Source organism: Cornus florida, unplaced genomic scaffold (assembly GCF_030987335.1).
Source record: "Cornus florida cultivar Cherokee Brave unplaced genomic scaffold, ASM3098733v1 CherokeeBrave_3.0.0_Hap2_Chr03, whole genome shotgun sequence".
Lineage (NCBI taxonomy): Eukaryota > Viridiplantae > Streptophyta > Magnoliopsida > Cornales > Cornaceae > Cornus > Cornus florida.
In genome coordinates, this window is record NW_026775573.1 from 53,957,604 (window position 1) to 53,984,063 (window position 26,460).

Below are 26,460 nucleotides of genomic sequence, written 5' to 3' on the forward strand. Positions count from 1 at the left end.
GGCTTGGGCAATTATTTTTACAATTAGGGTTGAGCTTGTGTTGAAAAATCTCAACCCGAATTTAATTAGGGTTGGGCTTGGGTTGAAGTGCAAGCAACCCGAGCCAATCCGAACCCGAATTATAATATTATTTTCATATATATATATTTACTTTAAAATACATTATATATAATATTTAAACTATGATTACCTTTTTTTTTCTTGTCAACTTCCTTGTTAAATCTTAACTTATTGTATATTAACATTTAGGAAACTTAATTTTCTAACAATTTGTTTGTAATTTATTAAAAATCTTCAAAAATCTTTGAATTTTTTCTTATTTAAGAGTAATTTAATCTAAAACTAATTCAAGATCATATTAAATTTTCGGTGTGAAGATTAGCCATATGAGTAACTTGAATTAACCCGAAATTTTGACACGAAATCTAAGCCCGAGTTGTAAGTCCGAATTTAAAAGTAGAAGGATGGGTTGGGCTCGGGTTGAGTAGTTAGAGTTGAGGATAGGGTTAGGGTTGGGCTTGGGTTTAACATTTCATATGGTGGGTTGGGCTCAAGTTAAACCTCAACCCGCTCAACCCGCCCGAATTACAGCCCTAATTTCAATTCATTAGTAACTTAAAAAAGTTAAATGGATTTTGAATGTATTTTATTAAAAATGTGTTAAATAATATTTGTTCCTTTATTTCTTTGTTGGGTAATCTTGTTGTAGAAGGTATTGTAGGACAGTAATGAAGAGGTTTTTGAGAACTGATTATATTCAATTAATTATGGGTAAAAAAAGGGTGGTAAAATTATTCAGGTTATGTAAAGGTGCTGCAAAGGGTTAGGGTTTTGGATTTTAATAAAATAATAGGAGGCCGAATGATCTTGGGGCTGTTCAGGACTTTGACAATACTTGGTGGATGCTTGTGTTTTCTTTCTTTTGTGGGCTAGATTGGTTGCTTGGTGAAGAGTAGGGTAAGGGCTTGGTTGATGAGAATTTTAAGTTAGTAACAGGTAAGAAAAAGTGAAGTAGGAAAAGAATATAGGAATCACTCCATGGTTCCCTTGGGCATCATATGAAGGGTTTGTAGTAGGTATTGCAATACACAAAATAGAATAATTGTTGAAAATTCTCAAACGTTTGATCTTATCGAATTGAAAGCATTCCTTAATTGTATACAGACCTCTATATATTGTAAAGAATCCTACTTTTATTATGACATGAATTACAAACTTATAAATTAATATACATACATATGACAGTAAAACCCAATAGAACCCCACTAAAATTCACATTTATGACCCAATATCTCAATTTGATCCCCCCCCTGCCAAACAAAAGAAAAATGAAAAGAGAGCACAAGGAACATTTATTTATTCTTGATAAGTAATAATGTATTAGAAAGCATTCAAAGGGGAAACGCATCCCAAAAACTACAAAAAGACCACATTATTACAAAAAGCTACATTACATTGGTTGGTCCTATTAGTAAATTTATTCATCTAAAACTCAATTAGATAATTCTCGAAGCATGTAGTTGATCGTAATCATAAAAAGTGGTATAGCATATCATTGCTGATAGAAATATCTTTCACGACGGTGGAGTTTCTAATGCATCAGTTGTTTGTGTCATTGTACGAAATATTTCTCGCGTTGTAAGCCTAATGGAATTGTTGTCATTTAATTTTTTTTTGATAAGTAAGATTGATAAAAAAAAATAGAAAGCGTTCAAACGGGAAACGCATCCCGCAAAAGCTATACAAGGCCAAATAGGGCCTCTAAACTCTCAAAGAGTCCAAAAAATCAACTCTCGTTTATCATTAATGTTAGGATCATGAATCATTCATGAGTTTGTTACATGTTATAGACAACACGAGGTATTAACCTTTCTGTTGGTTAATTGGAGCTATCTGGTTGAGCAAGTCAATATGAATTATGTATTATATAAAAATTGTCCATTAAGGTCTAGTCTTAGATCTACTGAAACATGATAATTGTGGCTTGATTTGTTTCTAACCAGCTTTGAGTTCATTTTATTTTGAAACTGAGAACAGCCTTGAAATTGAAGGTTTTTACCGGGTTACATCAGACTTAGGGTATAGCATAGCAAGTTTATAAATTCAAATTTGAATAGAATCATGATTGTTGAAGTGCCTTCTGTTTTACTCTTGTTTTCTTTTGACTACTAGTTGCCCTTGTTTATTTTTCTTATCTGCTTGAAATAGGAAGCACATGTATATTAGTCCTGGTTCTATTCATAATCAAAAAAATTACTGGCGGCTTTCTTTCTACTCATAGTTGATGTGTATGTTGTATTTCATGGTTCATATCATTGAAGGCTGGTAAATTTCTATGAGGTTTATAAACTCTCTGCAGCCTTGTGTAGAACCTTGCGACTGAGTTTCCATAACCTCGAGTTAAACCCAGTGGAGTTGTTAATGTTCTGTTGTGGGGCTAACATTCGAACTGTTCTTTATGTCATTATCCATTACCACCAAGGTGTTATTTTTATTTATTATCCAAAGCTGGTTTGAAAATTTTCAAATCTTTCTAAAGGTTTCCAGTCTAGATTCAGTCATGATATTTTTTTTTGATAAGTAAAATGTATTAGAAAGCGTTCAAAAGGGGAACGCGTCCCAAGATATACACAAAAAGAATCTATGAACTCAAAGAACCCAAAAAGTCCACAATGTCCTCTAAAGAAGAATAATCCCTCCCCCAACCCCAACAAAAAAGGGTACAAATAATAGAAAATTTCAGCTCTCCAATAGAGGACTCCTTCCCATCAAAAGATCTTCTGTTCCGCTCTTTCCAAAGACTCCACCAAACGCAAAGAGGGGTCACCCTCCAGAAGTCTCTAGCCTGAGCCCCCACCCATCGGCCCCTCCAGATATCTAGCAATCCTCGAGATGTCTGAGGCATGACCCAATGGATGCCAAACAAACCAAGCAAAAGACTCCAACATTCATAAGCAACAGGACAATGCAACAGAAGGTGATCCACGGACTCCCCAAAACACTTGCAAAGACAACACCGGTTAACAATGATATGTCTTCTCTTCCGTAAATTGTCCAAAGTCAGAATCTTACTCCAAGCTGCAGTCCACACAAAAAAGGCCACCCTAAGGGGCGCCTTAGAGAGCCACACCGTCTTCCACGGGAAGGGCAACCCATGAAACCCAAAGAGGCGCACAAAGAATGACCGGACCTGGAACGTCCCATTAGAAGAAGGCACCCAAAACAAGGAATCCACACCAGTGCCATCCAATTCCTGTCTATACAAAAGGGCCAACAAGCCAGTGACATCATCCAACTCCCAATCCTGAAAAGGTCGCCTGAATCGCACATCCCAAGACAACGTCCCGCTATCAAGACGATAGTAGTCAGCAACCATAGCATGTTTGTCAACAGCAATCCTAAACAATCTTGGAAACAACAGAGCCAAAGGCTTATCTTCACACTAGGAATCCTCCCAAAACCTGACAAATCTTCCATCCCGAACTTTGAATCTAATGTGTTTGGAGAATTCATCCCACCCCTTCCCAATGGACCTCCACACCCCCACACCATAAGCAGCCCTAACAGGCCTAGCTGACCACCCCCCTCTCTCCTCCCCAAAACGACGAGAAATGACCTTTCTCCATAATCTATATCTTTCACTGCCGAACCTCCAAAGCCACTTGCCTAGAAGAGCATTATTAAAAGGGGCCAGTCTTCTAATTCCGAGACCACCAAGCTGAAGAGGCTTGCAAACCTGATCCCATTTGACAAGATGATATTTAAACTCCTCCCCACGACCCCCCCAAAGGAAATTCCATTGGAGCATCTCCAGTCTTCCCACAATAGAGGCTGGAATCCTAAAAAGCGAGAGAAAGTATGTTGGAAGGCTTGACAAAACACTCTTCACTAACGTAACTTTTCCACCCTTGGAGAGATATTGCTTTTTCCAACCAGCCAATCTTCTCTCGACCCGCTCAATCACCGGGTCCCAACTTCCCACCCTCCTTGCCGAGTCCCCCAGCGGTAGACCCAAATAAGAAATAGGGAAGCGTCGCGTCCCACAGCCTAAAGCAGCAGCCAGAGAATCCACATCCTGCACCTCCCCCACAGGGACAAGCACACTTTTACCCACATTGACTTTCAGACCAGAGACAGCCTGAAAACAAACCAAAACACATCTCAAATATTGCAACTGGGACACCTCTGCCTCACAGAAAACAATAGTATCATCCGTAAAAAGAAGGTGTGAAATCTCCATCTGCTGAACCGATTCAGGGCCGAGCTTGAAACCCCTAATAAACCCCAAATCCACAGCCCTTCTCATCAGCCTACTAAGGGCTTCCATAACAATAATAAACAAAAATGGGGAAAGAGGGTCCCCCTGCCTCAGACCTCGAGAACTACCAAAGACTCTTGTAGGAGACCCATTAACCAAAATCGAAAATCTGACAGTGGAAACACATGTAGTAATCCATTTCCTCCATTTCACACCAAAACCCATCCTCTCCAACAGATACAACAGGAAATTCCAACTGACATGATCGTAGGCTTTTTCGATATCCAGCTTACAAAGAACACCAGGAACACCACTACAAAGTCTAGAATCCACGCATTCACTGGCAATGAGAGCCGAGTCCAGAATCTGTCTACCCCCAATGAAGGCATTCTGAGACTCAGAAACAACTCCATCAAGCACCTCCCTCAGCCTAAGCGCAAGGACTTTCGCAATGATCTTATAGATACACCCAATCAGACTAATTGGTCTAAAGTCCTTGACATTAGAAGCACCACCCTTCTTAGGAATAAGGGTAATAAAGGATGCGTTCAGTGATTTCTCAAATCTCCCCGTGGAATGAAACTCAAGAAAAGTGCTCATAATCTCAAGCCTAACCACCTCCCAACTTTCTAGCAAAAATCTCATAGTAAAACCATCGGGGCCTGGAGCCTTATCACCATTACAACTTTTGAGAGCCTTCAGCACCTCCTCCTCTGAAAAAGGAACCTCTAGCCCATCCCTTTCCAAAACAAAAATAGAGTCAAAATGAAGGTCATCAAGCCTTGGCCTCCATCGAAGAGGCTCAGAATAAAGCCTTTGGTAGAAAGAGACAATACCATTTCGCACCTCCTCCTTTGTAGACAAGACCGTACCATCCACACACAGTCGCCCAATATGGTTGCCCCTCCTATGAGCATTAGCAGTTCTATGAAAAAACTTGGTATTACGATCCCCCTCTTTGAGCCATAAGGCCTGAGATTTCTGGCGCCACGAGATTTCCTCCAATAAAGCAATTTCCACACATTCTGCCTGACAAGCTGCTCTCCTAGTGCGATGAGACTCAGAAAGAACACCCTCCCTTTCCATTCTATCGATCTCGGCAATATTAGCCAAAGCCCTATTCTTCCTCCACTCCAAATTCCCAAACTCCTCCTTATTCCACCTTTTGAGCTTATTCTTCAGGAGTCGAAACTTGCTTGCAAGAATAAAATTGGACGTACCCACCACCAGGTTCTCCTCCCACCAAGAAAGCAAAGAAACTTGGAAATTATCCGCTCGAAGCCACATGTTCTCAAATCTAAAAGGAGTGCAATGAGATCTCAAACCTCCACAATCCAAAACCAAGGGGATATGGTCCGACGTAACCCTAGCCAGCATAGCTTGAACAACATCCGGGAACTTCTCCTCCCAGTCGCCGGAAATCAGAAATCTATCAAGCCGAGAAAAAGTTGGCGATTCCCTCCCGCTGGACCAAGTAAAAGAACTCCCTCAAGAGGAAGATCAATAAGCTGATGACCATCAATAAAATCAGAAAAATGCATCATAGCTTGAGTCCACGAACCACCTGTAGATCTCTCTGCCGGTGACCTAACCACATTAAAATCACCGGCCACACACCAAGGAAGAGACCACCTCCCCTTCACCCCACTGAACTCCTCCCACAACCCATCCCTCACACCATCATCAACCGGCCCATACACCCCAGAAAAACCCCAAGAGAACCCATCCTCCTCCAAAACAAAAGCACAAGACAAAGAAAATCTCCCCCTGCAAACTCCCATCTTAGCCATCCATCTCCTATCCCACATAATGAGAATACCACCAGAAGCCCCAACAGAATCCAGCGCCTCCCACTCAACAAATCGATTCCCCCACAAACTCCTAACCACTTTCTCCGTCATAGAGTCCATCTTTGTTTCTTGGAGGCACACCAAATACACCCCCCATTTTCTAGCTGCCATCTTCACTGCCTTCCGCTTGCCCGGATCATTGAGACCACGGACATTTCAGGATAGAATTCGTAGCTTCATGAGGAAACAGAGGCCCCCATCACCCCCTTACCTCTCCCTCCCCCCTTTTCACTTCCCCTCTCCTTCTCCCCCGCAGATTTTCCGTCATAGTTCACATCAAAACACAAGTTCCTTAACTCCCTTTCCCCTCTTCTTGGAGTAAGGTTCTTCTTCCTGCTTCTCCTTCTAGAAAACTAAATCATCTCCCCCTCTCTCCCCTCAACAGTAGCTTGAAGAATGGCCAAGGCTTGTTCACTATTCCCCTTGCAAGAGACCCCCAGCTTCTCACTAGTAGCCCCAATATTAGCCATAACCCAATCCTTACCAGTATCCTCACCTCTCTGCCTACAGACCATGCTACCCAAATCCTCTGGATGAACGACAGCCAAGGGATTCACCACCCCCAAACTAGCATGACCTTCCTTTTCCCACAAAATCAGATCAAGAGAGTTACCCTGTTCCACCCTACATCCATCATTCTCACCTCCCTTGGCCTCCATTTCCTCCTCAGCATGCGACATCCAATCATCCCCATAATCTAACATGCCTTCTTGAATGGAAAAATTCGGGTTGCAATCAGCAGTTTGGTCTTCATGAGAGGCTCTATGCTTTTGCAGCTCCTTCACCAAAAGATTGGCAGATTCATCACTGAGAGAGATTTTGATGTCTTTGCCCACACAAACAGTCATCAACTCAGGCATAGAACCCTTCACGCAATGCACTGGACCACCTTTTAAAGAAGAACACAGCCCATCCATACCACCCAACAGGGGCTCAGCCGGCCTACCCATCTCCTCCCCTGAAGTCCTAGAGGAGAAGGAAGCCTCCGAACATGTTTCAGCAATCCCACCACAAAAATGGTCAACTTCCCTGTCGTCGGACAAACAAACCGTCCCATCCCTCTCTGACGGCCTAACAGATCCAGAGTCAGAACCAAATGTAGAGCTCACCACATCCACCGAGCCCATCTCAATGACAGGCGATAACATTTGCTGTCTCCCACCGAAAACCTTCCCCCTTTTGCTTCTCAACATTATGCTAGGAGTAGGAGTAGAGAGAGGAACAGCCATAAAGTTCTGAGCATGAGATGAATCGGACATACCTGGACACGAATGGGGAACCTTGTTGGCAACCCATTTCTGTTTTTCATTTCTGGACCATTTCTTATTGGATTTCTTCGAAGAAAAGCCGTCTTCTTTCATAAGAGCGCAGACACCATTCTCATCATCCCCCAAGGATTCAGACTGAAGAAGCTCGAACCTATTGCCCGAGATCAGGTTCTGACAGCACGTTCCATGTCGGAAAGTCTTCAGACAAGATCCGGTCCTCTTCGTCTTGCTCAAACTCATCTTTGCCCAATTCATCTTTTCCTTCTTCGACCAAACACGCACCTCTGACTTTCTCTGTGACGTGTCCGAATGGTGATCCTTAACCACCGAACTTTGAACCTCTTCTGAAAATGATTTGGGCTGCCCACCATGCAAAGAAATTGATAGGCGATGGTTTGGGCCCCATCGAACCACCCTATCTTTAGCCTTTCTTAACTTGTTCTGAACAGGCCCAGTAGAAATAGGCCCAGAGAACTTAAGGCCTCCATCCCTCTTGACTGGTTTGGGGTATTGCCCCATCCCAAATGATGACCCAGGCCCAGACCCACCTCTCTCATGTGTAGCCTGCCCAACCACGTTCGAGCCCACCATACGATCCCTACGCTGAAAAGGCCCTCGTCTGGCCCAACATAATCAACTTTCAAAAAATCCCGTGGCTCACGTGCCACAACACGTGGTGGAGGAGCTGTCTTCCACTCACAACGGACCTCATTCCTCCTCCAACCACGTGTCCCGACAGCATTCTTTCCTCTTCCACTCGCCTTAGGCGCGTGATGACTCACCCATCCTTGATCTTGAGACCGGCTGGCCTGTACCGCTGCCTTTTGTATCACCGGTGAGAATCCATTCGCACAACCAGACCTGTGCGACGGATGGGAAACTCCAGCCGACGCCGCCGGTGGAAGCACGGCACCCTTTACGGAACTGGTTTTAGTCAGCGGGACCAAGAACGGAGCGATTTCTTCAGATAGCGAAATTCTGAAAGCCCACCGTCCATCCTCCACGACAAAGCTCTTCGGGATCACACCTTCATCAGCCACAGTGATCACAATTCTTTCCGTATCGCTCATCTCAAATGCCTTCACGTCCCGGAATCCTCCACACGCATCTCTAATAGCAACAAACAACTTCTGGCACCAAAGATGCAGCGGCAATCCATACACAATAACACGCTGGTGGTTATCCCGCAACCTCAACCCATAGCAACCAACTCTATAGTACCAAAGGTCGATGAAAAGCTGTGCCTCACCCCAAGATTTCTTGCCCCAATCCAGAACCTTCTGAGCCTCCAAAACCGACGGGAACTGGAACAACAAAAGCCCATCCGGCAGAGAGTTAACCCTAACCCCTCCCGAGATCAACTAAGCCTTCGTGGCCCGATCTTCAATTTCCTCCAAAGACCCCACCTCTCTGTCAAATCTCCCAACCAGGCAAGCTCTAAGAACACGTTCTCGAGAGGAGGTACTGAGGTTGTCCACCCTAAACACTAGATCACTAGGAGAAGGAATCCGTTCCACCTCCCCTTTCAGATCCAGGTGTGGAAGACGAGCCACCTCCAAGTAAGACAACCTTTGACTATCAAGCGCTTTCATGAACAGAACCACAGAACCGCAAACCAACAAGATCAACAGAGAAAGAGAACGAAAGAAAGAAAAAATAGCAGAGGATTTCACCAGAATTAATGACTCCGGTGACTAGTCGGAGCAGTAGACTCCGGCCGCATTTCCACTGTTCACTCGAAATTATGCCAATTGAGACTTTGAATACCGAACCGTGTACTCAAATCTCTGCTAATACTTCAGTCATGATATGTAGTCTTGAACCCAAGGTAGGTGGCATCACTGCTGTAGGGCTGTGAAAAAGCTGGATCAGGATAAGTATGAGGTTGTTCGGGCACATTGGCTAAGTTAAAAGTGCTCCATATTTTGCTCGAGCTTGCCTGAATTTTGGGATACCTTTGTTTAACCTTGGGTTGAACTCTACTTGATTGGCTCATGAGCAATGCTCCGCTTGGTTTGAATAGCATGTGTTCACTTTCTTGGGAACATGTCACATTTTTCATCGATGGAATGCGTTAAGCACTAAGGCTGCAGTTTGATATTAGAGTTGTGTAGTGAAAGCAAAAGATGATTTCACAGATGTGGATGGGCCCTAGGAGTGAAGAGGTCTCTTTTTTCGTTAATGCAAATTGGCAGGTTAATTTATCACCATTTATTAGTTTCGTCAATTCATTCATTAACCACGCCTGCATAACCTTTCAATCAAACAATCAGAAGTAACATGGAAAACCCTCAATGGAGGAAACCACGGGACCTTGCCCATGTACTAACCATTCTTCAATGAGAAGAAAAGGTATAAATCTAGGTTATGAACTTTTGCACAAAAAAACCTCAGTTAATTTACTTTGGATCCACTTTTATGTTTCACAAGTCTTGGAGCTATACTGTCAACAAATCCATCTCCACGTGATTTGCTTTGTCCAAGTGATTGTCAGTATTTATCTCTTGCTTTTTTGTCCACGGCAAGCATCAACAAATCCACTCCCTCTATTATGTCTCCCAGATAGGCATGAAGTAGTAGTTTTCGTATCACGATGTGAAGATCCAAGTAAAGAACTGCTGCTAGTTTTTCTTTAAAGGAACCACCAAGCAAGGCTACAAGAATAATATGGAATGCACATCTGCATGCACAAGTTTTATAAGAATTTCTGCAAAAATACTCAAACTACGTGTCTTCAAGGCTCTTAAATATATATATACCATTTGTGTGTATATGTGTTTAAAAGAGCTAAAGTATCATCAATAAGGGTGCTGTAGCCTTTCTTGGAGGTAGTCCTATATATTATGGGGATCTGTTCTGAACAATCTAGGCATATGGGGATCGACCCTTAAATTTCTTTTCAAGTGGGGTTCAATTCTTAGATCTTAAGATCTCAAATTCATTATAATCGATCTCCTATGCTATGGGAATTGGTTGAAAGTATTTAAAAACAATAAAGCACAATTTTACAGTTTAAATGACTTTGAAACACTTCTTTGGGGTGGTCAAAGTCTACTAAGGTCAACCATATTAATATTATTTCAATTTAGTATTTATGGGTTTCTCAGTTAAACTTACTGTTACCTAAGTTTGTGTGATTCAAGTAAATGAAGATTGTCCACTCATATTATCTTTACGATCTTTACGATCTTGATAGAATCCTCAATTATCAGTTTTCAATCATGCCTTCTCCGACAAATCAATAATAGGTAATAAATCAACTTGACTTCGACAGATCAAAACAACATATCACTAGACCAACTACAAGGCTACAATCATCATTTTGATCACCGAATCTGTCAAGCAATAAACACCAAGTCCTAACAAGAGTGTTGAGTTTTAAGGGAGAACCTTTGCGGTTCTTATTCGCTATATGTGAGAGGAATGAGTATTTGAATTGGATTGAGAGATGAGGGATAAGATTAGCTATTTGGGATTAATGAATTTAAAAGGAGGCATTTGATGGTGGTTTTTTCATGGATTTGAAATTAACATTTCTGAGAGAATTTCATTTGTGAATTTGGAGCCTAAAAATGCTATTTGAAATCCTCTAAAGTTCTTATAGCTTCTTACCTCGGCAAAGAATTTGAAAATTTACTTTTGGAAGTCCCTTTATGACCTCAAATCCTTAACCTGATCCCTTTGCTGAAATACAGCCAATGCATTCACATCCAAGTCCATCATTCTTAAATCCATCAAACCAAACACAAACTAAGAGGCTTAACCCTTTTGCAACACAGAGTAAGGGACTTCTCACATCTTGAGGGCGAAGATTAGAAATGCAGACTAGAAGACTCATCCGTTACGATGGGCCATTTGTTTCTCTCTCTCCTCCTCCTTTTATATGATTTTTCTCTTTGAAAAAGGGTATCAGATCATTCATTTTTTATTTCTTCTCTTTCTTTTTTCCGTAAATTATTTCTTCTCATTTTCGTTGTTAATAGAATTCTAGTTTATAAAAAGAAATAAGGAATGGGTTGGTAGTTGGATACGAAGACATGTAGGAAGGATTCCTAAATTGATGTGTTGTTTTGCTAATATGGAGTCATAATTTTTTTGTAATCTTATTTAATGATATATATATATATATATATATATATTTGTATTTTAACCTTTTATTTTCCAACTGTCTTTTGATATATAACTACTTTAAAATGATATAAAGTATGTTTTTCATTTAGTAATTTGGCGTTTGGTGAAGATGCCTTTTCTCTTTTAATAATCATAATATAAGAACAAATAGGTGTAGTAACAACCTCATCCTCCAGAAAGCAGTCTGGAACTATTCAAGTTATGTCCAAAAAGCAGAATAAGAAGAAGAATAAGAAGGTTGAGATTGACACATAAAATATTAGACTCAGTAGAGGGATGGTGGCTGCTAATCCACCAGACCTTTTAAACAAATGATAGGTCTTTGGAATGTAAGGGGACTCAACAGGAATCAAATGCAGGTAGAAGTTAAAAATTGTTGAGCAAATTCCCTTATCTTTGGTTGGTTTGGTTGAAACTAGAGTGCAGGAGTCTAGATTTCAAGCTATTTCTCAGAATCTCAGACATGATTGGAGATGGATTAACAACTACAGTGCTCATCATGGGGGAAGGATATGGTGTGGTTGGGATCCTCTAGTGTTTGATGTCCAGACTCATGATATTAGGGCTCAAGTTATACTATTGGAGGTTACAATTCGAGCTAGAGGAGTGAAGTATTTTGTGGCTATTGCATATGCTGCTAATACAGTGGTTGAAAGAAGACAGTTGTGGAGTGACCTGTTAAATTTTTATCAGATTGTTCATGGGGCTTGGATTTTAATTGGTGATTAGAATATTGTGAGTTATAATCATGAAAAGAAGGGGGGGGGGAAAGATCATCCTCCTGGGGTTCTCAGAGAATTTAACCATTTGATTGATGTTCTAGGAATTACTGATATACCAGTTTTGAATGGAAGTCACACTTGGTGTAATAATCAGTTTGGTAGGCAAAGGATTTATGGCCAATTGGATAGAGCTCTTATGAATGATGCTTGGCGTAACTCCTTTCCTGCATCTCATGTATTGTTAGCCCCTCATTTAATTTCTGATCACTGGGGGTTGTGCGTGCAATGTCAAGATAAAATTGCTTTAGGCCCTAAACCATTCAGATTTCTTCAAGTGTGGAATACTCAACCTGCAATTACTCAAGTGGTGGAAGAGGCTTGGAAGAGGAAAGTTAAAGGAGAACCAATTCAGATTTTGTGGCAGAAATTGAAGATCACAAAGGCTGCTGTTAAAAATTGGAATACAATGAAGTTTGGTTCTGTGTTTGAGGGTGTCTGTAAAGCTAGAAGTAATCTTGAGGCCTGCCAAATGGAAGTACAGCAAAATCCAATGGATGTTGAGAGTATCCAAAAGGAATTCAATGCTAGGATAGAATTTGAATCTGCTTTAACCAATGAGGCTGTGATCCTTGCTCAGAAGGCTAGAATTAAATGGGTTAAAGACCTTGACAGAAATTCAAAGTTCTTTTACCAAAAGATCAAGCAACATAGAGCATGTAACAATATCACAGTGTTGGAGGATGGGGATGGAGTAATCACTCATGACTCAAATATTATTCAGGAGAGGTTGATTGACTATTTTAGGGAGCTGTTTACAGAACCTGATTGTGCTGATATCCATGTATCAGAAAATTTTATTAGGAAGAAATTGTCAGTGGAAGAGGCTATTGCACTTTGAGGTTCCTATCACCAGGTTGGAGGTTAAGCAAATTGTGTTTGGCATGGGAGCTGATAGAGCCCCTGGACCTGATGGGTTTACATTGAGGTTTTATCAACAATACTGGAGAATTGTGGGTGAAGATGTCACTAATGCTGTACTTCAATTTTTTCAAAATCCAGCTTTGGGAAAAGTTATTAAGAGCACCTTCATTACACTTATACCATAGAAGAAAGAAGCTACTAAAGTTGGGGAGTTCAGACCTATTTCTATATGCAATTTTTTGTATAAGATTATCACTAAGATTCTTGCAGTTAGACTAAGTGAGTCTCTTGGAAATTTGGTGGGACAAGAACAAAATGCTTTCATTAAGGGAAGGAAAATCCAAGATAACATAATTCTGGCTCATGAATTGCTGAAAGGGTTTGGTCACAATCATACCAAACCAACCATTGCATGGAAGGTGGACATCAAAAAGGCCTATGATTTAGTTAAATGGGATTTTTTGATCCAGTTGTTGAACAAGTTTGGTTTTGGTAATAGATGGATTGGGTGGATTAAAGAATGTATCTCAACTGTTTGGTTCTCTTTGCTGATAAATGGAATTCCTGCCGGGTATTTCAAATGAAGTAGGGGGTTGATACAAGGTTGTCCTTTATCTCCTCTTCTTTTTACCTTGGTTACAGAATACTTATTAGGAATGTTTGCATTTGAAGTTAACAGAGGTAATTTAGTGATTTCTAAGGCTGCCAGAAAGGCTGAGGTGCCTGTTTCACATCAACTCTTTGCAAACGATTTGTTGATTGTAGTTAGAGCTAACTTGGGCAGTGTTGTTACTTTGAAGAGGCTTATGAAACAATTCGAATGTACCTCTGGTCTGGGGGTTAACAAAGATAAATCTGAAGTTTATTTAACTAGGACAGTAAAGAGAAGCAAAACTGTACTTTCTGTTCTGGGTTGCAAGCTGGGAAAACTTCCATTCAAGTACCTTGGACTTCCTATTTCTGACAAGGCTATTAAGATTAGAGATTGCAAACCTCTTATTGAGAAAGTGATTACATCTACCACTACTTGGGCAGGGCTAAATCTTTCATTGGCTGGGAAAGCGGAGTTGGTGAGGGCAGTGATCACTCCTCTGGTGCACTATTGGATTTCTGTTTTTTCTTTGCCGGCCACTGTGATCAATACCATAAAAAGAAGGATGAGAAACTTCATTTGGAGGCATGAGGATAATGTGAGAAAGCTTCATGGTTTAGGGTGGAAGAAAATTACTGCTCCTAAAGCTGAAGGTGGATTTGGCATTCGAAGATTAATGGACATGGACAAGGCTGCAAAGTGTTCTCTTGCCTGGGATTTCCTGATTTCAAAAGACAAGTTATGGGTGGCTTGGTTTAGAAATTGTTATGCTAGAAATATAGCTTATTGGCAGGCTGTGGTTCGTGATATTTATTCATCTACCTGGAAGAACATTGTTGCAGTAAGGGAGGTGATGTTGTTAGGATGCAGTTATAGAATTGGAGATGGCTCTTCCATAAAGCTGTTCTTAGATCCTTGGTGTGAAGGCTTTTTGTCCCAGAAATTTAGTTATAGGATGTTGAGAGCTTTGCAACCTGTGAAGGACACGCCCTTAAGTTATTTAATTTCTAATAATGCTTGGGATGTGGATAAATTTACTGCTGATCTTCAGGAGATACTTCAGTTTTGCAGTCAGTATAGTATTTTTGGAGGTTCAGATAAAGTGTTGTGGCAGAGGGCTGAGTTTACTTTCAGAGCTGCGTGGGAGGTTTGTAGGCTTTCCTAATCCAGAAGTTAATTGGTTTATTTTGTGTTGGAATGGGGGAAGACCTCGTTGGTCAGTGCATGCAGTGGTAACACTTCAGGAAGGGATTTTAACACATACAAATCTTCAAAGAAGGGGAGTTCAGTTAGCTTCTAGATGTGCCTTATGTTTGGTTAATGTGGAGAGCACTGAGCATATGTTTTGTCAGTGTAAATTTACAAAGCTGGTTTGGTATGGTTTGGGGGAGATTCTGAATTGGGATATTACAGGTTGGTTATCACTTGAGGGATTCAAGACAGTTTTGGCGCAGCAAGTGAAGATAAATTCTTTCAGGAACAAGTTGCTTCGAATGGTGTTTTCTGCCACTCTTTATTTCATTTGGAATGAAAGGAATCGTAGGTTACATGATGAGGGTTCTAGAAATCATATGGTTTTAGTTAAATGTACTATTTGGGATGTTATGGATGTCTTGGGGGTATGCCTCTAGGATATCATAGGATCTTGAATTCTTTTGATTTCTAGGTTTTGTTTTGGTGTATCGCTTTGTTTGTGGGATATTGTGAGGGTTCTCCTCGTGTGTAATTGTACTTTTACTTGAAAAATTTATAAAATTTCCGTCATTTAGGGGAAAAAAAAAATAAAAAAAAATCATAATATAAGACAAATGAGCCCTATAGTGAGCTTTGCTTGAGTTCTTCAAGAACAACTATGGTTCATTTCAGCTTATTAGCCATTGGATCAAACTGTGTTATTACACAACTGATGATCATACTTTCTTCAATTAGTGTGTGTATATATATATATATATTTCGTTTTCACATTTTTTTTTTATTCATCTGATATTGTCTCTCTTTATATAAGACATTGAGATCCTTCATTTGTTGATTATCTTTTGTTGCATTGTCCCATGGCCCGTGACAGTTGGGGTTTACCTTTGGGCTTGTTCGGGGTCACTGGGTCATGCCTCGGTCCTTGAGAGGCTTGATAGAAGCTTAGAGATGTTGTGCAGTGGGCTTCCAAGCTTGTGACTTTTGGAGGGTGGCACCGTTATGTGTGTGGTGGTGCTTATGGAGGGAGCGGAATAGGTGATCCTTCGAGGGAGAGGAAACTCCTATTTTGGTGCTGAAATTCTCTATTACTAGCTCTCTTATTTGTTGGGTCCTTGGGAGGGAGAAATTGTACATCTTTAGGGGAGTTAGTTGAATTTTTTTGGTACATTGGGTTCTTCGGGCCCTATTTGGTCCTTTTGTAGCTTTCTTTGGGATGTGATCCCCATTTGAACAATTTTAGTACATTTTTACTCGACCAAAAAAAAAAAAAAAAAAAAATCTTCGTGGAACTTCTCTCTCTTGCATTTTTATGTCATTTTCTCTCTCTTATTGAATGACTAAATATTTGGCAATGAGAATATTAGTAAAAGTTTTGTTTTTGACTTGTAGTGCTTGCATATATAATGTTCGCTTTGTTTTTTTCTAAGAACTGTTTGATTTTGTATGCACCATTTTGATTGATTTGTTTAGAACTTCCTTTTTACTCATGAATAATAAATCAATTCTTTTTTATAGTTATGTTAAACTTTGTTGTACATGCTTTATGAATTTGTTACTTGCTTTGTTTATATGAATTAAAGATTTACCAACTATTTTCTTTTGGGACTATATAGATGGATATTGGGGTAGGCTTGTTTGTATTGGCAAATTCATTAGTTTCACGACAAGCACGAGGCATCTCAACAATGTGAGTGACTGTTCTTGTCTTTAAAATGTAATGTATTTATTTATTTATTTATTTTATTATTATTATTATTATTATTTATTTCGTTATCTTATGAACCAAAAAGGAGAAAGCTCTTCCTTTCATGGGAGTTATGCCAGCTATTTCAGTGCATCCTTTGGTGGTATATATCTAATGAAATGAAGTGCCTTTTTCCCATTGTCATATATGTGAACTTGGTATGTAGATTTTAGATTTCTGCACCACTTGTTTTGCATTGCTTTTTTTTTTTTCTCTTCCTCCACACAACACATTGGAAATGAACTTCTAGTTTCAAACACTATAGTTGCCTTTGAATCTTTATTATAGGGAGCAATGAGTACAAGGATGTTTTGATGATGGATAACCTGAGAAGGAGGAGGCAGGTTATACTGAATTGGTGCTGCATGTGCAAGAGCGATGAGGAGTCAATCATCTCTTTATGCACTGTACTTGACGCAGGACAAACAACCAGAAAGAAAGAAAGAGGTGAGAAAATAAAAGAATAGATAGACTAAAAGAAGGGGATGAGAAAATAGACGAAAGGGGGGTGAGAACAGAGTGAATAGAGATAGGCAGGATAGACGGAACGGGTGAGAAAAGCAAGAACAGAAATGGGAGAAGTAAAGAACACAGAGAGAGAGCTAAGAGAAAGCAATAGTCAATAATATTCCAAAAACTACTAAAGTCTATTACATCAAGGCCCTTTATAGGCATAATTACTAAAAATAATCAATCCCCACTAAAAATAAAAATACTAAAATATTCCTACTACAATATCCCTGCGCCTGCGTCTGACATAGGTGCGGAATACCTCACGATCTCCATCAGTTCTCCCCGGCTGAAAAGAACTCGCCTCCGGAGAGTAACGGTGAAGATACTGCTCAAGAAGATCAGAATCAATACAACAAAAGTCATCCTCTGTAGATCTCGACGATCCCTCCATATGACAAGGAAGCGATGTGTATCACCATGAGGCGAGGAAATGATCTGACAATCAAGAATCTCGGCAATCTGATCAGTAGACCGTGGTCGGGTTGCTGGAAGAGGAGGCACTGGTGTGGATGACGAAGGAGAACCACCTGTGGGCAAATCAGAAGAAAAAGAGGGAGGCTCAAAGATGCTTCGGTAAGGTGATAAATCCTCCACATTAAAAATTGGACTAATAGACATATCTGATGGTAAGTCAATCACATATGCATTAGGTCCCAACTTACGAAGGATACGGTTAGGTGCGGAAGCTCGGGTATGTAATTTCTTGAAGGAGTGCTTTGGGTAACGCTCTGGGCGTACACAAACTAGCACATAATCTCCTTCATTGAACTCCTGATTCCAACGATGACCATTTGCAGCAACTTTATAATTCTCATTACTTATAGCAATTTTTCGTCGAATATCAGCATGTAAATCATGAATATGCTGAGCAAAGGAATCAGCAGACTTAGAGGAATGAAAATCTGGAGGCAATGGCATAAGGTCAATGGGCTGGCGAGGCGAAAAGCTAGTGACAATCTCAAATGGACTCTTACTAGTGGACCGATTGACTGAATTATTATAAGCAAAATCCGCAGTTAGCAACAACAAATCCCATGTGCCCGGCTGCTCTCTCACTAAACATCTAAGCAAGTCTCCCAAACTTCGGTTAACAACCTCATTTTGACCATCAGTCTGAGGGTGAAAAGCTAAGGAAAATTTCTAGTTCGTCCCAAAAAGTTTCCAAAGTGTCTTCTAGAAGTAGCTAACAAACTTAACATCTCTGTCGGACACAATGGAAGTTGGTAACCCATGAAGCCGAACAATTTCCTTGAAATACAACTGAGCTACGCGAGAGGCATCAGCTATTTTGCTACAAGGAATAAAATGTGCCATTTTAGAAAAACTATCCACCACAACGAAAATAGAATCATGCTCTCTCGCCGTCTTAGGAAAACCAAGCACAAAATCCATACTAACATCCTTCCATGGTGTGTGTGGTATAGGAAGAGAAGTGTACAAACCAATGTTTCATTTTTTAGCTGTTGCCAACTAACAAGTGTGACACTGGGACACTACTACGGCAATATCTTTCTTTAGGGACGGCCAATAAAGTCTATCCTCAACCAAGGCGATAGTCTTATTCCTACCAAAGTCACTGGCAAGCCCCCCTGCATGTAACTCCCAGACTAAGAAGTCTCTAAGTGAAGTATGGGGAATGCAAAGTTGAGAGCCTTGAAACAAATAACTGTCTCTAAGAACAAAATTAACATAATCACGACAATTTCCATTTTGGGGCTTTTTTTTTTTTTTTTTTTTCGATCGATCAATCATTTGCACATCCCATGAATCATCATCATCAAGATCTGAAGAACAACAACAAGAAGAAGACTCAAAAAAAGTAAATCTTGATTGAAATGAGCGCGTCGTGGTTCATAAAGTGCGTGACTGTCGGTGATGGAGTTGTGGGCAAAACCTGCATGCTGATTTCCTACACCAGCAACACATTCGTTTTGTACTTTGATGAATGAAGTCTTTCCTTGAAATCGCAAGGCTTACTCGCTCCTTTCAGGAGGGAAGGGGGGGCGGGGGGGTGGGGGGGGGACGGTTAATGCTGCCAAGCCGAATAGAGGATCTTCGATCTATTTGGATGATGCTTCTGTTGGGAGACGCAGGGACGATCTGTTGTCTTGTTTGGTGGAGAAGTTTGACAAAGAGGTTGGGGGTTGTGATAAAGTTGCAGATTGGGCGTCGCGAGTGTGGAATATTACTTGTGGTGTTGATGTTGTACTTTTACCTGATTCGTTACTTCTTTCCTGCCTTCCATCCCAATCAGAGGCACGTCGGGTTTTAAAGGAGGGCCAACGAGATTACAGTAAGGCGACGCTGTGCGTGGGCACTTGGAGTTTTAGGGGGGGATGCACAGGTCCGACTGAATGGCCTTCCTTTACACTTATGGTGTCGTGCCCTTTTTGTAACTGTGGGTGATTGTTGTGGGGGGTTCGTGTGTGCTGAAGCTGATGAGACCAAAGATGCCGAAAGTGTGCGTCTTACGGTATGCAATGGTTCTACTTGTTGTCCTCAAGCGATCTTCATCCACGATGATCGTTTCTGTTATAATGATTTGGGAAGAGACTCCACCAGCGCTTGTGCCTACGACTGAAAGTCTGGATGGAGGAAATGGTGCTCATGTTATGAGGGAGGAAGACTATTGGAAGCTTCTTAGTATGGGCGTGAAAGGTGCCGACGATCTCCAGAAATGGATGGATGAATGGGAGTTGCAGAGGTCGATCAAATTTGTTGGAGGAAGACGAAGTGGTCCTCACGAGCATGTGGTGAGTGGATCTGAGGTGAAGAGAGGTGGGACACGTGGCGGACAAAGAGCCTATTTTCTGGATTCCAACCTTATCATTAGGGATGGTTTGAATATCAAAACTAGGTCACGTGTAAGGGGGAGATTTTCTGATGATGTTATAGGGCGGTGGAGATCTTCTAGAAGATTCGGTGGGTTTCCTGAGGGAAAGGGTGTTGGTCGCTGTCCAAGGGCCTTTGTTGACCCAGCTCATTATGGATCAAATCGAGAGAAGACTTATGATTTGGGCTTGAAAAGAAAGTCCGTTTTCAATGCAAACATGTTAGGGCAGATGCATAAAGGTGTGGGTGATGAAGAACCGGGCTTGGCCCGAGAGCTTGAAGTCCATACGGCCCATGCCTATTATTGGAGACGTGGAAAGGAAAGATAGAATTAGGGATTTTGACTTTTAGTAGTATTATTATTTGATTTTAGGATTTCTATTTATGGTAATAGTTTGATTAGGGTTTTTCTTCGATGCCTATTTATATGTTGGTTTAGACATTGTGAAGGGCAGCTTTTGATGATTATTATTGATATTGAATTTGAGATTATATGTGATTTCTTCTTTCTCTGAATTCTTCTTTTCTTCTGAATTCTTATTCCCTTTCTCTCTCAATCTCGTTCTTATTCTTAATTTCAAATCGTCCCTAGCCGCCCCTACATCAATTGGTATCAGAGCAAAAGATTCAAAGTGTTCACAGCAATCAAACCAATCTACAGTTCATCCATCTGAAACCACAGCTGCTGCATCAATTAGCAATCCAATCCATTTATCACTTTTCGGCCATCTGGAGATCCTAAGCCCCAACCGCCACCAATACAAAGCAACTGACACCCTAACAAAATTTGCAGTCACTGCCTCTATTGCAAAATCCAGAACCAAAGCACCGTTGCTTCACCATCACCAAAACCATACAAACCCTAGTTGTCATCTTCCTCGATCTTCGTTCACACTAATTTGTCAACGTGTGCCCAGATCTTTGCAATTGTTCACCGAAATTTCAGCATCCTCTTCTCGATTCTGGAAAATCAACTTTGGATTATTGCAATCTGCGCGACTGATTTTGGAAAGTCAACTTTGGGTTATTGCAATCTTGGCATTCCTTATTGTCACCAAAATTTTAGCGTTACTGATTTTGGAAAGTCAAATTTGGATTATCATGTCCGGTTTGGAAAGTTCATATTTGGGTTTGGAAAGGATATATTTTGTTTCCTTATAAACCAGATTTGACCAAAATTTTAGCGTTACTGATTTTGGAAAGTCAACTTTCGATTATCATGTCTGGTTTGGAAAGTTCATATTTGGGTTTGGAAAGGATATATTTGGGACTGGTTTGGAAAGTTCATTTAAGGAAGTTGCAGATTGAGTTTTCAGGCCCAAGCTTAGCCCAGTTCAGAAGATCAGACCAAATTTCAGAGCCACAACAGAATAGTTCAGCCTGTTCAGTAGTAGACTGACAAAAAAAAAAAAAAAAAAAAAAAAAAAAAAGCAGAATTCCTACTTCAGTTCAAGCAGCTATTTTGGGGTAATCTTCAACACTCCAAGCATTCAATTGGGCTCTACATTCTACTTTGGAAAAGGTACATGTACTTCAACTAAAAAAAATTGTTATTAGTACTTTTATCCATTCGATTAGTTTAGAAATTGCAAAAGGTCCTAATTGAACCATTTAAATTTCGAACCCCTTTAAATTGCCTCAGTTGCACATTTAATTTAAAAAAAAAAAAAATCTTTTCATTGTTTCCACTTTATTTTTACACCTAGACCAGTGCATGACTTCCAGCATAATTAATTTCATTTGCTTTCAGATTTCTTAGTTGTGCATTGTTCTAGTTTATAATTTAGTTTACTTAATTCACTTTGAGTTCTATGATGGCATTATTCTCAACCATTCATATGTCATACCTTTCCACCATGACCATCAACAACCTTCTTTAAACTTTGTCCATTGACCTAATCCTCTTAACAATGTCAGAGGAGAACATCGTTTTATGTCCCCAATGGCTTTGTTCTAAGCCAAGCAACGTTAAGATTGTTGAGTCCAAACCAAGCTTCCCATCACACGGAAATAGAATTAACTGGTGTGAAAATGAAAGGGAAACAAAAACAACACTGAAAATAAATTTGGAACAACAACTTCTGAAAATTGGAAATAGGCTTTTTCAACCTCCATCCTCAATCAGTGAGCTCCTTTGGTTGCTTAACAAAACTGATCACTTGCTTTGCAAAGTACACCAGGACCCATGTGCTTCAATGCAAGCTGCAATCTCTCCAATAATGAAAGCTTTAATTGCTAAAGAATTTTTAAAGCATTCAAATGGTGATATTAGAGTTGTCATGCCTTAGTGAGTTAACAAGGATTACGGCCCATAATTTTCCCTATAATGATGATCAAATGGTAGAAATATTCCAGGTGATTGTATCATCTTTTGAAAATCTATCTGATACATCTAGACCATCGCATGGTAAAAGGGTCAAAATTCTCAACACATTTGCAAACGTCAAGTCATGTTTGATAATGCTAGATTTGGAATGTGAAGAGTTAATGGTTCAGATGTTTTGGTACTTTTTAAAGGAAATAAGGGATCATCAGTTGGACAATATCTTTAGATATATGGAACAAATTATGACTCTTGTATTGGAGGAAAGCGACCATATCTCAGTAGAGCTACTTCGTCCTCTTCTAGCTAGTGTTAGAAAGGAAAATCAGACTATTTCACCTGAATCTTACAAGTTAGGCGAAAAAGTTTTGAACAATTGTGCTACAATTCTTAAGTCTTGTCTTTCAAAAGCTCTACAATCCATGGCCCTCTTGTCAATTAATTTTGCTGAGATAGTCGCTTATGTTTGTCAAGATGAATCTGAAAAAGAGAATTTTGAATATAGTCACATCTCTCCAGTGTTGGCAAAAGAAGAAAAAGTGACTAATGATGTTCCCCATGTCACATTTGAGGAGGTGTTGGATTCTCCACCACCTAAACGTGTTAATGAAATTAAAAATGGGACAATTGAGGAACCTCCAACTAAATTGCCACACATGAATGTTGAGCAACACACCATTGCCTTAGCCCCAAGATCTTATTCATTTGATGTCCTAAATAACCATACACATCCTAGGGAAGATGTTGAACTGAATGAAACAGATGATAAATTAGCACAAAATGAGATCACTCAAGATTGCATTGAAGAGATTGGTAAACTTCACGAGTCATTCACTGTCATTGTGTCAAACAAGGATGTCAAGTACAACAATAATTTTTGGAAGACACTTTGGATATTCTTAGGGACAAATTTGAAGTTTCTTTTTGCATCTTGTCCTTTGAATGATAGAAAAATTGAGGTTGTGAATCAAGGTCTAGGATAGTTGGTTAGTTTTTTTACTAGCATGCGTCTAGACACTTGGAATTTGTTTTTACCTATCATGGAGTATGTTTATGCAAGTTTGACTAATCAAAGTACTAGAAGTTGTTCTTTTGAGATTATCTACCATTCTTTACCACGCCAGTCCATTGATTATAATCCTTCGCCTCCATGTATGTATTCACTTGAGTTTCTTGATTCCTTTATTCTGCTTGTTCATGATTTTGATGCCGATATGCGACAAGAAATTGTCTTAAGTAAAAAGAATTATGAACTCATTGCATATGCTCATCATAGGAATCATGAATTTAATAAAGAAGATTATGCTATAATTTGTGCACTACCTCAACCTTATCATAAAAACTCCTTCTAGATGAAACATGCCAAAATTGATAGACTTTTCCACATCATTCAAAAATTAGGAACTAATGCATATTTCTTTGAGTCATTGGATCTGAGTACTAATTCAATTTTTAATGTGGAGTATTTGTTATCTGACCGAGGCACCTTTGAGCCTCCTATTTTATTGGCATGTGTTCCTACAGGTGAATTTACATTTTCCTCAGCACCAGCATTAGTTCATCTATCTTTTCAGCCGCAATATATGGATTGGACAAAGGATATTGTTGATTATCTGAGTGATGGCCCTCATTTTAGAGATATTGAGTATTACCTTATTCGATGGAAGGGTTTTCCAGTTTTAAATACCAGACAGAGTATTGACCCATACTTTTTGGAGATATACTTATGCATTTACTCTCCGGAGGAGAGTTCTTCTCAACCGGGAGGGAATGATGAAGAACCGGGCTTGGCCCGAGAGCTTGAAGTCCATACGGCCCATGCCTATTATTGGAGACGTGGGAAGGAAAGATAGAATTAGGGATTGACTTTTAGTATTATTATTATTTGATTTTAGGATTTCTATTTATGGTAATAGTTTGATTAGGGTTTTTCTTCGATGCCTATTTATATGTTGGTTTAGACATTGTGAAGTGCAGCTTTTGATGATTATTATTGATATTGAATTTGAGATTATCTGTGATTTTTTCTTTCTCTGAATTCTTCTTCTCTTCTGAATTCTTATTCCCTTTCTCTCTCAATCTCGTTCTTATTCTTAATTTCAAATCGTCCCTACCCCGCCCCTACATCAGTGGGCAGTTCTCATTTTGGGCTAGATATTTTATAGCGACCTGGGCCATACATTAAAGGCCTAAGCTCCAAGTCTGACTGCCCTCATTATATTGGGCTTGTTTTTAAACAACGATGTGGGTCAGATTTAAAAGGCCTAAGATCCATGTCTGTTGACCAACATCATAAACTATGTGTTGGGCCTGGTTTGCATAATCGTTTTGGGCCTCTTCAGTTGGGGCCTAACAGTGGGCTTCATGATGGGTTACACTACCACAATGACTGTTAATGTCAAGTTTTTTAATCGACATCCACAGCCTTCTTTTCAGCCTCCGAAGCTTTTTAGTCTCCGAAGTTACAGAGAAATGTTCGCGTTTTTCTAACAGGAGATGGTTTACACAGGAGAAACAAAAGTGGGTCAAGACCAAGGCTTACAATATGAAGTGTTGAGGAGTTCGGTGGAGATGGATTTTGGGGGTTTGCTGGTTGGTTCTCGACATTTGTCGCTAGTGGTTGAAGTTGAGACGGAGGGCTGTTCGAATGGCAATTCTTTGTTTTCATCAGAGGGGTCCAGGAGCCTGGAACTTTGGCTTGTGTCACAGTAGATGATTTTTCCACATGTTTGAAGGGTGGGAAAGATGTTACAGTTGTGTTGGCCAAGATTCGAAATTCCAGTTAACGGATGAGTCTGCAGCCTTATTAGTGAAAAAGTTGCGATTGCACAAAGCCTTGCGCTTTGATGAAGGGGTCTGATGCATGCAGTGACGATTTAGAAGGAGAGTATGGCACTTCTGTGGTTGCCAGTCATGCTTTTGTTTCAGCGTTAGATGAATGGGATGGGACTTCAAACACATTGATGGGTGGGGATTGTGCTCTGGGAGGGTGTTGTTGATGGTGATTTTTCTGTCCCACTGGCAGTGATGGACCCTGAGGGAGTGAGGAATGAACTGTCGGATATGGGGGGAGGGGATAGGGAGGTTGATACGGATTGTAGGGAGTTATGGATTAGGGATAATTCAGGGGTTGTTGGCAGCTTGGTCGGGGTATCTTATGAAGGGGATTTCTGTAGGGCTTTGGGAATGTTTCACGATTACAATAACATCCAGCAGGTGGCTGGCAAAGCAAAGAAGCCGTTGGAGGAAGGGGAGAGGTAGGTGATGAATCTTGTCTTGACTGTCAACTATGAAGGGATGAGTGGGGGATCAAAGGAGAGGGCTAGAGGGAAGAGAAGAGGAAAGGAGAACTTAATTGTTTACTAATGAAGTTACAAATTTTATCATGGAATGTCCGTGGTCTAAATGACCCGGAGTAGAGGAAGGTGGTGAAGTTGACAATTCGTAAGTGGAATGTTAATGTGGTATGTTTGCAAGAAACGAAAATTTCCTTGGTTTCGGATAAGGTGGTGAGGAGTCTTTGGGGTGGTAGATTTGTGGATTGGGTTGCTTTTAAGCTTTGGATTCTTCGGGAAGCATTCTTGTGATGTGGGATAAAAGATAGGTCTCAAAGCTTGATGCGTGGATGGGACGATTTTCGGTCTCTTGTATGTTATCTATGGAGGAGGATGGATTCCGTTGGATTTTCTCGGGTGTCTATGGCCCTAACGAGGATAACGTTCGACATTTGTTGTGAGGGGAGCTTGGTTCTGTTCGGGGTAGATGGCCTTTGCCTTGGTGTGTTGGTGGGGATTTTAATGTTATTCGCTCCCCTAGTGAGAGGTCCACGGGGGGCAGGTGGACTTTGTCTATGGAGCAGTTTTCCGAGTTCATTCTCGATTTGCAGTTGATTGACTTGCGTTGGAAGGGGCGACATTCACTTGGTCCAGTGGTAGAGCGTCTCCTACTCTCTCTCGTTTGGATAGATTTCTGTTATCCAGAGACTGGGAGGAGAAATATCTCGATGTAGTCCATGCAGCGTTGGCTAGACCAACATCGGATCATATTCCTATGGTTCTAGATTGCGGGGAACTACGGAAAAGAAGCTCTCCTTTTAGATTTGAGAATATGTG

At 40.4% G+C, this 26,460-nt stretch overlaps 1 protein-coding gene and 1 pseudogene across 1 annotated transcript in view; both read left to right on the top strand.

Annotated features, from left to right (window-relative positions):
- The window catches only part of LOC132300557 (uncharacterized protein At4g17910-like), a 69,629-nt gene that overhangs the window by 13,211 nt on the left and 29,958 nt on the right, over positions 1-26,460 (top strand). Inside the window, exon 9 of the mRNA XM_059797689.1 lies at positions 16,550-16,623. Within this exon, the coding sequence (XP_059653672.1) occupies positions 16,550-16,623 (74 nt within the window). The remainder of the gene's footprint in view (positions 1-16,549; positions 16,624-26,460) is intronic.
- On the top strand, positions 21,322-25,299 carry LOC132300558 (sister chromatid cohesion protein PDS5 homolog C-like; annotated as a pseudogene).